At 37.1% G+C, this 14,739-nt stretch overlaps 1 protein-coding gene across 1 annotated transcript in view; it reads right to left on the reverse strand.

Moving 5' to 3' along the window:
* The window catches only part of Erc2 (ELKS/RAB6-interacting/CAST family member 2), a 673,320-nt gene that overhangs the window by 271,396 nt on the left and 387,185 nt on the right, over window positions 1-14,739 (reverse strand). Inside the window, exon 12 of the mRNA XM_035453246.1 lies at window positions 5,325-5,518. Coding sequence (XP_035309137.1) covers window positions 5,325-5,518 — 194 coding nt within the window. The remainder of the gene's footprint in view (window positions 1-5,324; window positions 5,519-14,739) is intronic.

Raw genomic sequence — 14,739 nt, forward strand, 5'->3', positions numbered from 1 at the left:
AGATGTGTTGCATTTGTTTTTGCTGCATTTGTTTAAATATGTAAAATGTATTGCATTTGTTTTATCTTGCCTGCCTAAGGCACCTGATTGGTCTAATAAAAATCTGAGTGGCCAATAGCTAGGCGGCAGAGGGATAGGTGGGGGCCAGCAGGCAGAAAGAATAAGTAGGAAGGGGATCTAGGATCAAGAGAAGAGAGAATGAGGGAGAAAAAGTGGGAGACACCAGGGACCAGCCAGGCAGCTACCAGCCAGCAGACATGGAGGAAGCAGGAAAGTAGGGCTTACAGAATGAAAGAAAGGTAAAAAGTCCCTAGGCAAAACATAGATGAGCAGAAACTGGTTAAATTAAGTTGTAAGACATAGTGTAATGAACATAAGATAAGACCAAGCATTCATAATTAATAATAAGTCTCCGTGTCATGATTTGGGGGCTGTTGATCTGAGAAAGCCTGCTACAGACTACAATGATAAAAATCAAAGAGAAAAATCTGAAAGTGTACACATGGTGAGAGTGTTGCTTTAGTAAGCTTCATAGTCCAGATCCTCAGGTTGGGTGTTTCAGGATCATACATGGACCATGTATCCAAGTCAGGTCATGGCCATCATGGGGACTGTGGCAACAGGGTGCAGCTGCTGTTCCTAATCCTTCTAAATCCTAGGTAATTAAGCTGAGGACCTTGGCCAAACAGTAGAAAATCCTTAGCTGGAACAGATAGCACATATTTAAGATAGAGAAGCCTTCCCTAAGGGTCTCTAGTTTGGAAGCCCTTTCACGGAGTCATTCTGTGGTATTTAGTCACTTGCTACTTGTTTTAAAGAAATTCTTTGGGCTGGAGAGATGGGTCTGTGATTAAGAGTATTGGCTGCTCTTCCTGAGGACATGGGTTCAATTCCCAGCACCCACGTGGAGGCTCACAACCATTGGTTACTACAATTCCAGGAGATCTGATGCCCTCTTCTGGTCTCCCCGAGTACCAGGTGTGTATGTGGTACATACACATATGAGCGAGCAAGACACCCATACACATAAAATAAAAACAAATAAATCCCCCAAATAATTTTAAAACATTTCTTCAAATGTAGTAGTAAACAAAATTACTCAGAGGAAAAAAAATGTAGAACTACCAGATTTCTCCTCTGTACTGTGAGGCTTTTAGAATATACTATCATACTCTAGAAATAATAACAAAGTTTAAGTTTTTGTTTCAAAAGGAGCCCTGAAAGGCTTCAAGGACTAGTGTGTCAGCACATTATTGAGAAAATCAGAAGGGAAAATAATAGCTTCTTTCTCAACATTAGATAAGGTTCTGTTATGCACCAAAAATCATTTCTCAATGTCCAAATGTCTGATGGCATTAGCCCTCAGTCCAGATAATTAAGCGGTACCTTGTCTTCCGTTCTGATGTTATGTCTTTTGAGTGGGGCCTCTAGGGACCCCCATTCCCCTCCATCGTCTAGAGGGTTGTGGCTAAGGACTCAATTTGAGTTCTGAACAAACACCAGGAAAAGCCCTAACAGATTTAAAATAATTATGCTAAAGGTCACCTAACTGATTCCTTCCCATGGGTGGGATACAAGAAGGCCAGTGGCAGAAGGCCTTGCTTGACAGACTCAATTAACCTCTCTCCTTCACAAGGCACCAAGGATTAACTAAGACTTTAAATAAAGTCTGAAGACTATGATGAGCAGTAACACAGAGGAGCAATGTTTTTTGCCATCTCCAAGGTTCAGTCAGCTGCTCAGTTGTGTAGTGTACACAACAGCTGACATGACAACAGAACAAAGACATCAGCCTGATTTTGACAAACTCTCAGGTTTGCTCCAGGCCATTGTCTCTATGGCAAATACCTCCAGAGCAGCCGACAACTGGGGCAGAAGCTTCCAGCTGGAACATCAGCATTCAGTACAAGAATTCATCACAGGACACACACATCAATGTACCATACCATGTACCTTAAAGAGATGAATCTATAGTGGCTGATGAGAAACAGCATTCTTGTAGAAATGAAGGGATAAAGTCACTGGGAATGCCAGCTGTATGCTATGCAGAATATATCCATGGTGGAGAAATTTTTGAAAATAAGATGAACAGAACAAGAAAAAAAAAAAAAAAAACCTGCCCTCTTGGAGAGAAGCTGGCCTGTGTCAGGGCATCAGAGTCATTCTTAACCTCAACTGTTTTGTTGCATGTGACAGAAGTTCTGGAACCTTTTAGAACATGAGCTGCTTCAAAAAGAGAGCTCTTTGCTCTGGTAGGTCACATTACAAGCCAGAGACCACAAATTCATTTCAAGTTCAATATTTTGGTTTTCAAAATCACAAACTTAATTGCAAGCACTCTCCATGACTCCAAAATGGAGATATATGTCATAATGCTAAAAATCTTTAGCTCTCAACATTATGAGGTATGAATTCTGTAGTTTCAGCCAGCAAACAGAGATACTAGCTGATGTGAGGAGGACTGCCTGACAATGTTGAGGAAGATGCTCTGGCAGGATGAATACACATGCAACCCAGCAGATAATGCTTCAGAAAGAGGCCAAGGCTGGGCCCACTTTTTCCCAGGATAGTTCCCGCTGGATCTCCACCCCCATCTCTGAGAGGCCCAGGTTGGGCTGGGGCTCAGACATTTCCCAGACTGTGTTCTGCTGCTGGACCCAAGATGCAGGCAGGCAGAGACCTGGGACAGAGTCAAGCCCTAGCACATGTTTTATGAATTACAGTGCCTGGGAGGCATCAGCTTTAAGGAGAGGCAAACGCAGAGATAAAGAAAATGTGCAGAAAGTACATAAAGATAAATGCCTGTAAAATCACTGCGGCTCTAATGCTTTCCATATTGAAGAAATAAAACTGTGAATATTCTTGATGATTTAATGGCTACACAGACCAACTAAGACCTGTTTGTCCAACTCGATAATTAAGCCATTTATATGTAAATGTTTATAGTAGCTGATCCCGATTTTCAATTACAGTTCTCAGGGACTGCTTTAGTGCAGAAACAAAAAATGCCTTCTAAACATGCAGTGCATCACTTTCCCTCTCATGGAAACTAATAAAATGAAAAGGTGGGGCTCATGTGGCTGCAAGGTCTGCTCAGGGAGGATCCTCTGGCTCCCTGAGTGACTTCAGTGCTACTGGACCAGTTTGTCTATGTTGTGCCTTGGTGGAAGGCACTGTTCTCAGCAGCTCATTGGTTAACCCTAGGCTTGAATTCTAATCATGATTCTTCTGAGCTCTATAAACTTTGGGAAGTTACTGAACATGTATAACTCATGATTCCTCATGTGTAAAATAGGGACCATGATAGTTTCTGTGGGTAAGATTAAGTCAAATATGATACTCCAGGTTAAATGCTCAGCAGAGTGTCCAGCATACAGTGATCATGAAATATATAGACTTTATGACTATATATTTGCTATTACTGTAATATTGGTGTTGTTGTCTGGGACATCGTCCATTGAGATCACTGCTTCTCAGAAAAGTAGACTACAAGTTTGCAAACCGACCTATAGCTGCTTGTCTCTGACCATCGGATTGGTGACCAGAAGGCCATTCAACTTTTCAATGTCTTGTTTTGTAACAAGAAGACATGGTCAAAAACTCTTTGTCATCTCATACTAGCTTTTTTTTTCTTCAGAAAAACTGATGCTGAAATGTAATCCAAAATACCCGTGTAGGTAGATCTATCTAAAATTAACCGTGGTTCAAGATCTTTAAGAAACAACAGACTGGAAGAACATTCCCACACTTTGAGGTTAAAATGAAGCCCTTGGAGATTCCTTTTAATTTTAATTATGCTTTAAATTTTTCTTTTGCATGCATGTGTTCATGTGTATTAGGGAAGAGACATGTATGTGCCAGAGCATGTGTTTGAAAATCAGAGGGCAAGGGTCCCACTTTTCTTTAAGTGGGTCCCAGAAATCCATCCTGGACTTAGCAGCAGACACCTTTATCTACTAAGCCATCTTGCCAGTCTACTCTTGTAGATTTAAATTTACACAGTTATCACATTAAAAAAGAACTCTGCCTTAAGTGCTAAAATTAGTCACACTGAATCAAACTTAATAAAGCATCAACAAAAAGACTAAGATTATTAAAAGAATTATTCATAAATTTGGTGTTTGGATAATCAAATAGAATATTGAAAACATTGCTGAAATTATTCTGTGGATAATCTGCCAATTCAATGCCATCAGTGAATACTGAGGACTCATTTGTTTTGGCATTCTGCTTTTTATAATGAGGTTAGTGTCCCACTTTATATAAAAACTGGGTGGAAACTAAGCAGAATACGTTTTAGTAGGTTGTAGAGATTCAGCTTTCACAGGACTCATGACCACACTGCTGGCACATAGCAGATGTAAAATCTGAACCCAGGTCTTTCATTAGCAAAAGCCCATTATCATTCTTGTAAGGCCAGAGAGACTATTCTGTACGTCTTGAAGTCCTTTAGTGCCTCACAAGTGTCTCCGTCCAAGCTGGCAAACATTCACTGATTTATTCAAAATTGGCTGATCTCTTCCATATGGACTGAATCTGGGAAAACAAATTCCACCTTATTGCAGAACCAATGAGAAGACTTTGGCGGTTATAAAGAGCTATGCCAGAGTATTCAGAAAGTTCCTTCTTACAGAAGTATAGGGAAGAGCATTAACAATAAGCTTATCTTTAGTGACAAGACTACTCATTAATTTAATACAGGTACGATTTATCTCAGAACCTAAAAACACTGGAAGCCTGGTTTAGATCCATTGTTTTACACTGAATTTTTGATCATGTAGACCCTAATCAAGCATATTTAATTCCATTTATTTTCCCAAATAGTCTAAGATCCTCTTAAAAGATAAATTTCAAAGAAGAATTTGTTGTGGTGTGCCAAAATACATCCAAAAAGACATGAGGCCCCCTTCCTCTTATCTTGAATGAAGAAATTCCAGCTATATTTCTCCATATTTTCTTTTGCTTATGACAAACCAAAACCACAAATGTTCATCTTTAATAGGAAAGAACTAAGGTTTCAGATAGCCAAAGCCCAAATTTTTGCAAATTTTGTTGGCACAAGTACTGGATCAGAGATGACCCTCAGGAAAGCCAGGCATTGTTTTCCTAGACACTGAAAAGGTACTTAGTCCTTCAGAAGATAAACCAGGTGCTTCTGTGCTATTCCACAGAAACACAACATCATCCCTTGCCCATTAGGCTATATTCTTCACATTTGTGATATGAGTGTAAAAGTGTGCATTTCAACTGTACCACAACTCAGAATGTACACCACACCATCAGAATTTGCTCGCCTTTGACAACTCTCAGGATGCAGAGCATACCTCTCAAGTTCCGCAATCTTCTTGTCTTTGTCATTCTTTTCATTCTCCACCTCCTTTAGGATTTCCAGCAACCTGTCCACTTCTGCTTGAGCCTTGCCACACTCATCACGATAGTAAGATGCTTCCTTGTCAAGCTGCTTTAGTCGGTCTGCAAACTCGGGGTTCATCCTGGAGTCATCTTCAATATTATGCGCCTTCAACATTACATTTTTAAAGAATGTAGTTAAGACAATGATTGAGAACAAAAGACAGTGTAGTCACCAATGGCCCAGAAAGTAACTTTGGAGAGAAAATAACAAACAAGAATTATGGGCATTCTGTCAGTGAGAAGGCAAACTGGAGGAAAAAACCATGTATTTCAGCTACCTTGATAATATTGATTTTAAAATATATGATAGTTTTCCATGAGTAGATTCTTCTATGACTGATTTTTGTTATGTTAAATTTTGCTACTTTTGACTTTTCCTTTCCACCAAAATGTGGGGAACAGGTGAAGGAAGAGACTGCTGTCTTTGTTCTTATTCCTCACAAGGCAATTTACATCAAATGCTTCCATTTCCAACTCAAGAGAATTGAAAGGCAGAGTGGTAAATTGTTTCCAAGGCCCAGGAAGGGCATATGTAGAACCAGGTAGCATTTAGGAGACTGGTTGACTGAGCACTGAGTATATCACCCTAATGAGAAATACCAACAGAAGTAGTTTGGAAGTAAGGAAGGGCTTTCTAGCTAACAGTCATACCCATAAATTCTTTTTTACTTGAATAGGTTTAACCTAAACCCATGAGGAGATGAGCTAGATCATGAACAAGCACACAGACAAGACTCTGCAAACACATGCATGAGTAGATAGCAGCTGTACACATCACAACAGACATAGTCAAGAACAAGCAACATCACTGTAGAATAATTTGCAGCCAAAGTATTTGCAATTTTGTGTGCATGTATATGTGTGTATGTGGATGCATTATAGTTTATTTTTCCCAAAATAAACTTTTGGCTGAAATATTCCCAGACAGATGAAGGAACACTGCACTGCAATGTTTTGCCTACCCCTTGTTTCCCTTTATTCCTAATTGGCTTCATCAAAGAGCAGGCAGGGAGAAAACAAGTAGTTTAACAATGGTGCATGTTCAACGTAGAAAGTTCAGAGAAGTTATACACATATGGTTCTCAAAAAAATCCGTGTGTGGAGTAATAAAACATCAACAACTGATTAAACTTTGCAGCTATGTGGAACACTGTCCACTGTGCTTTTATGCAAGTCTTTTTTTAAATTCAGGGAAAAAATGAGGCAAGCAAGCTGTAGTTACTGTGGAGTTAAATGGATCATGCATGGTTAGAAAAATTAATACTAATACTACTGTTAGAAGGTTGACAGTCTTTGCAATGATTTAGTAAAAAAAATCCAAAAATCGGTATAAATAAAATAAATTTCTTACTCATGACAAAATTATTTTAAATAATATTTTTGCATGTAACATATTATTTAAGCATGAGGATAAAGGGGAAATAATTTTTCATATTCTTTAAGATTTCCTTAAGAAATAAACTCAATTATGAAAAAGAACTTGTAAAAATCCATCAGTCCAACATACTATTAAAAACTGGTAACTCCCTTTCACCAACACACCTCAAAAGCCTTTTATTATTATTTAGTGTGCATTCTGGGCCTCTTTGCAATAGATTGTTGTACTTTTTAAATATTAGTAATAAAGGAACATGAATTAATGTGCTTTTAGGATTTTATTCCTGTAATAATTATATTTTTATACAAGGTAAATATTTAAATAGCTTAACATCTGCTCTAATAATTTAGAAAAGAAAATTTCAGTTTGAAATGAACTAACTATATACTTACTTCTAGCTGTAATGAAATTAATTCAAATCCTTTTGTAGCAGAAACGCATCATTTTTAAACAGCTAAAATTTATTTATCCCTTTCCATTGTTAGACTGACTTACCAGTATCCAATGACAACTAAAAATCTTTTTGTATCATTCTCAACTCTCCAATAAATGCCATTAAGATATTAAAAAACAATTAATGAACTAAGCATTGAGTAACTAGAAACATGAATAAACATATTTTAGATTAAAATTCCTTCCCATCTCTTATGTTTAAGATTGACAAAAGGTTAGCAGGTATGTATGATAGTCTATATTATTTTATTTCAAATTATTGGGATTATTATTATGATGATGATTTTAATGAGCAAATACATGACTAGTAGCCATAAGACATTAGTTCTAAATCTCATTTGCCCTATGTCCTATGTCAGCAGGCAAATCAAACATACTTCCTAAGGACAGTGAAAAACTAGAAAATGACATCTAGAAGATAATATTCATGTTCTATTATGATTATTATTTTGTAATAATCACAGGTATAAGACTTGTTGCAACTAGTTTAATAGGTTTGTTCAATTTTCATCAACACAGTCATTAGAGAAGTCTCTCTGGAGGTTTAGGAAGCATATGTAGTCTGTTCCTGGTAGGTTTTCATGTCCTTTGTTTGATCCTGAGGATGATACTCCAAGACCAGTCTTTAACAGTGGGTGAAACTAGATAAGTTTATACTCTTTTCAGCCAAATAAGTATGGATAAAGGACTCGTGGGATTTGTAGACAAACAGAAATCTAGAAAAAAACAACAACCCTGTTTCTTGAAGGTACCACTGGTGACTTCATGCAATGCTAAAGGTAGGTCACATTATTAAAACCTATTGGCAAGTTCATAGCTGGCTTAAGTCTACTAGATAAAACTTGGAAATGCTGGTAATCCTTCCTTTGTAAGTGACTATTCAACTTCATTATTACCAATATTTAAAATCCATTTCTCTCTATCTCTAACACAGGACTACTGATTTCAGAAAAAAAGGAATTTATGCCAGACTACCTTTGACCCTAAAGAATTCTGGGAGGGGCTTTTTGACAGACATGGAAATAGATGGCATTATCAAATGTTCACATAAACAGAAAGCCTTAAGAAAGACTCGTCTAAGGACATGATGAAACTCTTTCTTGGATCATTTCTTAGGGTTCATGCAATGGCAATGATAGTTCCTAACAACTAGAAAGATTTGGGAGTCCCCAGTCTAGTCTAAGTACAAAAGGCAAAAGTCTGCATAAAATTCCTAGGAGTTATTAGAGTTAAGTAGTTCTACTCAACATGAATTGCAACTGTTTAGAGGACAGGCTGCACTTTTTAGTCAGTAGAAAATGAATGTGCTGAACTGACCCACAGCCATGGGGCCGATGCTAAACATCAAAAGCTATGGGACAATAGTGGATTTATAGAGCTAATTCTTCTTTCAAAGTTCTAAGGCCATAACCACCTTTAAAAATGGACAGATAGGTAGGTTGTTGCTTTTTCAAATTATGAAAAAAGTTGCTGCATCTACACTAGCACCTCTTGACCTGCTAAAGTGGATAATAGATGGAGCCTAATATAGTTTAGATATTTCAGGCAGAAGACAAATGGATTTATATTTCAATACCACACCATTGTAACAAACTACTGCAATGGCATTATTCTTCTGTATTGAAGACTTAAGTGAAAATGGACAGCAATCATTTCCTCTTGAGGACCTGATGGTTCAACCAGAGCTTGTCCAGCTGAGAACTGGCCCACTCCCTTCTTTGAGGCACATTATTCTGTTTCTACCTTAAGTAATCAGGAATCTAATTCTTGAAAATACAGACTGGTGTTCTATTTTCCAGAATTCGTTTATCAGGAATATGGCCAAGATTACTTTCACAAGAACATTCCTCCAGTTTCTAGATATTCATTCATTTCTTAATATAGATATTAAACTTTTGAGGTCATTAAAGGCAAATCTGGGTATCAAGTTCCATCTCAAAATGTTACTTGAATCCTTGGACTAACTCTCAAGTGTACTGTAGAAAATCAGAAAATTGGTAAAGAACATGACAGAAATGTCAGCCTTACATGCAAGTCCTGTACATTTGGGGATCTCTACACTATGTATCTTGTACTTCCAAATATATAGAAATTCCCCTACAAATGATAATAACAAAGTTAGAAGTCTCACTGGTGTGGGCCACCAGCAGCATTTTGAGGAAAACTGACTTTAAAGGCCTGGATAAAGTACAAAGGGCAGCTCGTCATGTCTGGGGATGAGCAGTACATCATGATACTAGAAGATATCATAATGAAAGTTACCAGAACTGTATACTGTATCAGGAACAAAACAGGATTTTAGCTGACTGATGTGTCTCAATGTAGGAAAAGTGTGCTTAGCGCCAAAGTTAGGAGCTGGCAAGTATCATATTCACACACCTCAAGCTTATTTGCACTTAATCTTATAAATGGACACTGATTATTTTCAGTAGGGTACTAGTCCATAATTCCAGATGTCTAAAAAGGAGAGCACTAACTTCAGTCCAGAACCCTGCTGTGACACAAGGCAGGAGACATTCACTTATAATGTTATATAACACTTCCTTTGAAATGGGCCCCAACAATTTTTAATAAAAATTATTTCCCTCAAAAACAATGATTAGTTGTAACCACAGAGTAGAAGCCAACTATTAGGTAATAAAGCTGTTGATTTTTCTTCCCTGCTGCTTCTAGACTTCAGCAGTAATTTGCTAAATTTATGCACTGTGAAAATATGATTCTCAGGTACAGCACTCCGCTGTCTCAGTGTCCACAGACAGTGTTTTCAACATTCCTTTCATATCTTAATAGCAGGATGAGGTATAAATTATTCTAGACATTGACATAATTCTAGATTATGAACAAAATAGACTCATTATGTTTTACAGAACTATCACATATAAAACTTAAATTTTGTTTTAAATAAAAACGGGTAAATATCAGACATAATTATTGGCCCTAAGTAACATATTTTGAAAGTAATAATGATATGTTTTGGAATCTTTTGTTTGTCATTCTAAAGGAAATTATTCTTTTAAAAATTCAATCTAACTAAATTTAGAACATTTGCAATCAAAGTAGAACTATGTCAAAAATTTCTTTTCATGGATGAAACAAATATGATACATATAAATAAAAACAAATACTCCAAATGCATGCAAAAATAAAAAACTATATACTTAATACATTGTAAGACCTATCAAATTAAAATGAAATTATTAATATAATTCCTCTTAAATATGGAATTTCTGAAAATTAGCAACATTGAGAATTAAATTCTGAAATAAAACATGTAAATTTAAATAATGTCATTTGGAATATTATTTGAGTTCTTTTGACATTGAAAGTCTGCATCATTTGTTGGATATGTATTTGTGTACATGCATGTGTTCACATGTACCATCTAAATTCCCTGAATTATCTCTTAGTTGTAAATAGTTGTAGTTTTCTACCATGGCATAAAATATTAGTTTAAGAGTAAATCAAATAGTTTTTATGAAATAGACTTTAAAAAGGGAAATTGCTATGTCTAAACAATGGCCTTGGAGACATTTAGACTCAGCACACCATGTCTTTAGGAACACACAGTCCCGAAAGGCCATACTGAACAGGAGAGTCTCCCTGAACATTAAGGAGTTGTTTTCTCTGTGTATAATGAACGAATGCCTGAGTTTTGCTGCTGTTGTTTGTTTGTTTGTTTGTTAATTTTGTAAGTCTTTAAATAAAACGTGAGTCCTGCACAAAGTGTGTTTACCAGAGATGATTTCAAATGGATAGTGACTAGCTAGGGGAATATCCTTGGAGCAAATCAGAGGGGCTTCAAGTGCACTCCTGCCAGTGGCAAGGTGGCCTCAGTGTACTATAGCAACGTGATACAAAGCACTCAATGTGCCCATAAAGGCTAAAGATTCTTTTAAAATATATGAAAGAATTCTGGATGTGATCTCCAACGGCACTGGAGCTATAACCAAGATAGCACATGAAACCAATGAGAAGCACTATTTGTTGTCTAGAATTGAAAACCAAGAAAAAAAAGGGTTCAGTTGAAGTTAACCTGCATAAATTCCTCTGGGATTGGAGGCTGGCAACTAACTGAAGAAAGGTTCTTACTAGGAGAATCAGTAAGGATTCAAATGGAAAAGTTTAATTCCTATGAAGTGACATTAGCACATTATTATCAGAATGAACCAGCTATGTGAAAAAAAGAAAGCAAATGTTTTATTGTATTCCAGAACATATTTGTAGAAAGACTTCAAAGCCCAATCCTTATTCACCCTGAGAAAAGACACATGGACATTGTAGTAACTGTAGTATGTGCTTTTTCTGGTTTTCAAGACAGGGTTTCTCTGCATAGCTCTAGCCATCCTGGAACTTGCTTTGTAGAGCATGTTGGCCTCAAACTCACAGATAATCTCCTGCCTCTGCCTCCCAGTGCTGGGATTAAAGGCATGCTACACTACACCCTGCTTATGTAGAACATTCCTGTGCATCCAAAATGACTATAGTAAATTCACCAGAATTGTAAAGGTGGTCATATTCAAAATAAACACACAAGAGCAAAAACTTCCTGAATATCAAAAACTGGTTAGAAAATAAAAGGAGAAATGTATTGGTTGCTGTAACAGCTTAAAAATTATATATGTGCATATGTTTCACAATAGGTGGAAAAGTAAATACCCCAGGTCTGTCATAGAAACATGTCAAAACTTTACTGTAGAAAACCACTAAAAATAAAAAAGTTTGATCATGTTTATGAATGACAAGGAATGATATTAGAAATGTATCATTGGCTCTTAAAATTATCACATAGGATGAATATGACTCAAATTAAAATCACCAGCAACCATGGTTTTTAATTGACAAAAATGCACCCCAAATTCACCTAGAAGATTAAAAGTAAAAATCCAGGGACTCCCAAAAAAGACAGAAGAAAAAAAGGGAGAAACAACCTGGAATGTGTCCCAATAGATGTTTAAATGTCACAAAGTCACAAGAGCTAAGATTCTGACCCAAGAACAAGAGACACAGCTGAAACTGAACTGTTGCTCAGGAACTGAGACCTTTGTCCCTACAAGAGTGTAATACATAAAACAGTGCCATCAAGGTCAGAGAGCACTTGACAAGCAATGAAATTTTAATTTAAAAAAGTATACTTTAAGCTGGGTGGTGGTGGTGCACACCTTTAGTCCCAGCATTTGGGAGGCAGAGGCAGGCAGATATCTGTGAGTTCGAGACCAGACTGGTCTACAAGAGCTAGTTCCAGGACAGCCTTCAAAGTCACAGAGAAACCCTGTCTCGAACTCCCCCACCAAAAAATATACTTTACCTCTCAATATTAATCAAAATACAGATTATAAGAGTTGCACTGATATAAAAATTAGCATTGAAAAATTTTAATACATGTGAGTGAAGTCAGAGAATGACTTCAAAGACTAAAAAAATGAAGAAATTTTAAAAATTCCTTTTGGCCAAAAGCTCCAATACAATTATATCTTTATTAAAAATTAAACAAAATTGTCAATAATATTAGAAAAAGCTGCTTTTAGAACAGAAAACAGCTCATATGGACAATGAACAAACCAGTAAATCAAGGACAAGAGCTTAAATGGCCAAAGGACTAGTTTTCAATAGAAAAAGTACTGAGCTAACAATATATTTTAAAACCCAAAACACATTAGTAACTAAAGAGGAGAAAAATGATCTAAAGATTTTTTAAAGTTATGTAAAATGGCAGTTCTCAGTGGTATGGGCCAGGGTGTGGTTAAAAAAAAGTCACAAGGTCACATTTAATCACTGCTGGGAGAAGTCTCTCTGAAGTACAACTGAGCAAGAACTGTTGAGATAGCCTTGAAGACCAAGAATACTAATCCAGAATTTTATTCTATGAAAGAGGAAAAAAGAGAGGGAGAAGGAAAGATAGAGAAGGGTAGATGTGGAGGAGGAGGGAGGGGAAATGGAAGGGATAGATGGGTGCTGGGGGGATTTGTCACAGCTCTATTTGTAGAACTGAAGAAAACAGGGATATGTGTAATCAAAATCAGTGTAATAGACTAGAGAGTACAGAACCACGAGGGAATTCTAATGTTTTATTGTAAGAACATAAGATATAAAAACTGAACAGACATTTTGGTACAACTTGGTGTAAAGAAAGTATAATGTAAGAAGAAAGAAGGGGAGAAGGAAGAGAGGAGGGAGGGGGACAGAGGGAGGGAGGGAGGGGGGGAGGGGGAGGGAGGGAGGGAGGGAGGGAGGAAGGGAGGGAGGGAGGGAGATGGACAGAAGAAGAAAAGGAAGAAAGAAAGAAGAGTAACATTCTGCACACATAGGTGCCTAGCAAGGGAACATGCACACATACGCACATTTCTCCTGGCTACGTCTGCAGTGAGCTGTCCTTTTCCTCTTTTTATCTTATCTTATATCCTTCTTTACTTTTTCAATACCATGGCCATATATTACTTTTATAACTAGGAGAAACTCAGGCAGTTTTTAAGACTATTAAGGGTAGAAAAACCCATCAAGCTGCATCCCTATTAAAAAAAAAAAAAAGAACTGCATCCTGAGAATATCTGCAGACAGGGGAAGTTAAAATAAGGAGAGCTGGCTTTATTCCCAGGATGCCAAACCATTTGGTTAGTTTAATTAACATGGGGAAGAATGTCAGTCTAAGGCTTTGAATTAGTCACTTAAAAGACTGCAAAGTTTCTTTGGAATAGCAAAGGCCTGGCCCTGGGTAGAAGAGAAAGGGAAAGTTGAGGATGGTCAATTTTGCAATGTCATTAAGTCATTTCTTCTTTGATCCTACCTACTCTGACAAGGGCTAGTGAACTCCAATTACTGTCCTGATCATTTTATCCAGCTTTGGAACACATCAATCCCTCTGTGTTCATACACACAAAGCACTACAAATTTAGACTTTCCTCTTGTCCCTAACTTGTAACTATGAAAAAAAAGTTTTATGGTTGGGTTGTAGAAACATTCACAAGAAAACACGCACTTTTATCAGGGTGGTTTTCAAGCATCAAGATACTCTGATTTGGGGGTGTCTTTCTTCACCTCTCCACTGTCTTGAGCCTACCTATTATTACTTATGCTAAAATCTATCTAGGGAATGTTCTAGCAGGGCATTAGGATTGTGTTTGCAAATGTATTTGTTGAGTAAACTAAAGGGTCCAGGCAGAATCTATTAAATATATTCAGGCATCTTGCACATCACCATGTAAGCTGGTGGAGCATGGCTTAACAAATAAAACTGTGTTGACTGAATTGCTTCCTTTAGGCATGGCATTTCTTTTTTCTGTGATGGGTATTTATAAATAGAAGATCATTAGAGTGCATTGTTGATCACACTTGGCAAGTGAAGCATTCTAGTTACAGTCATTTAATATGCCTCCTAGTAAGCCAGTCTGCTGACAAAACAGAAAAGTCTTCCTTCCTTCCTTCCTTCCTTCCTTCCTTCCTTCCTTCCTTCCTTCCTTCCTTCTTTCCCTCCTAAAAAACTAAAGCAATAAATATTTCAT

The sequence above is a fragment of the Cricetulus griseus genome, assembly GCF_003668045.3.
Source record: "Cricetulus griseus strain 17A/GY chromosome 1 unlocalized genomic scaffold, alternate assembly CriGri-PICRH-1.0 chr1_1, whole genome shotgun sequence".
Taxonomy (NCBI): domain Eukaryota; kingdom Metazoa; phylum Chordata; class Mammalia; order Rodentia; family Cricetidae; genus Cricetulus; species Cricetulus griseus.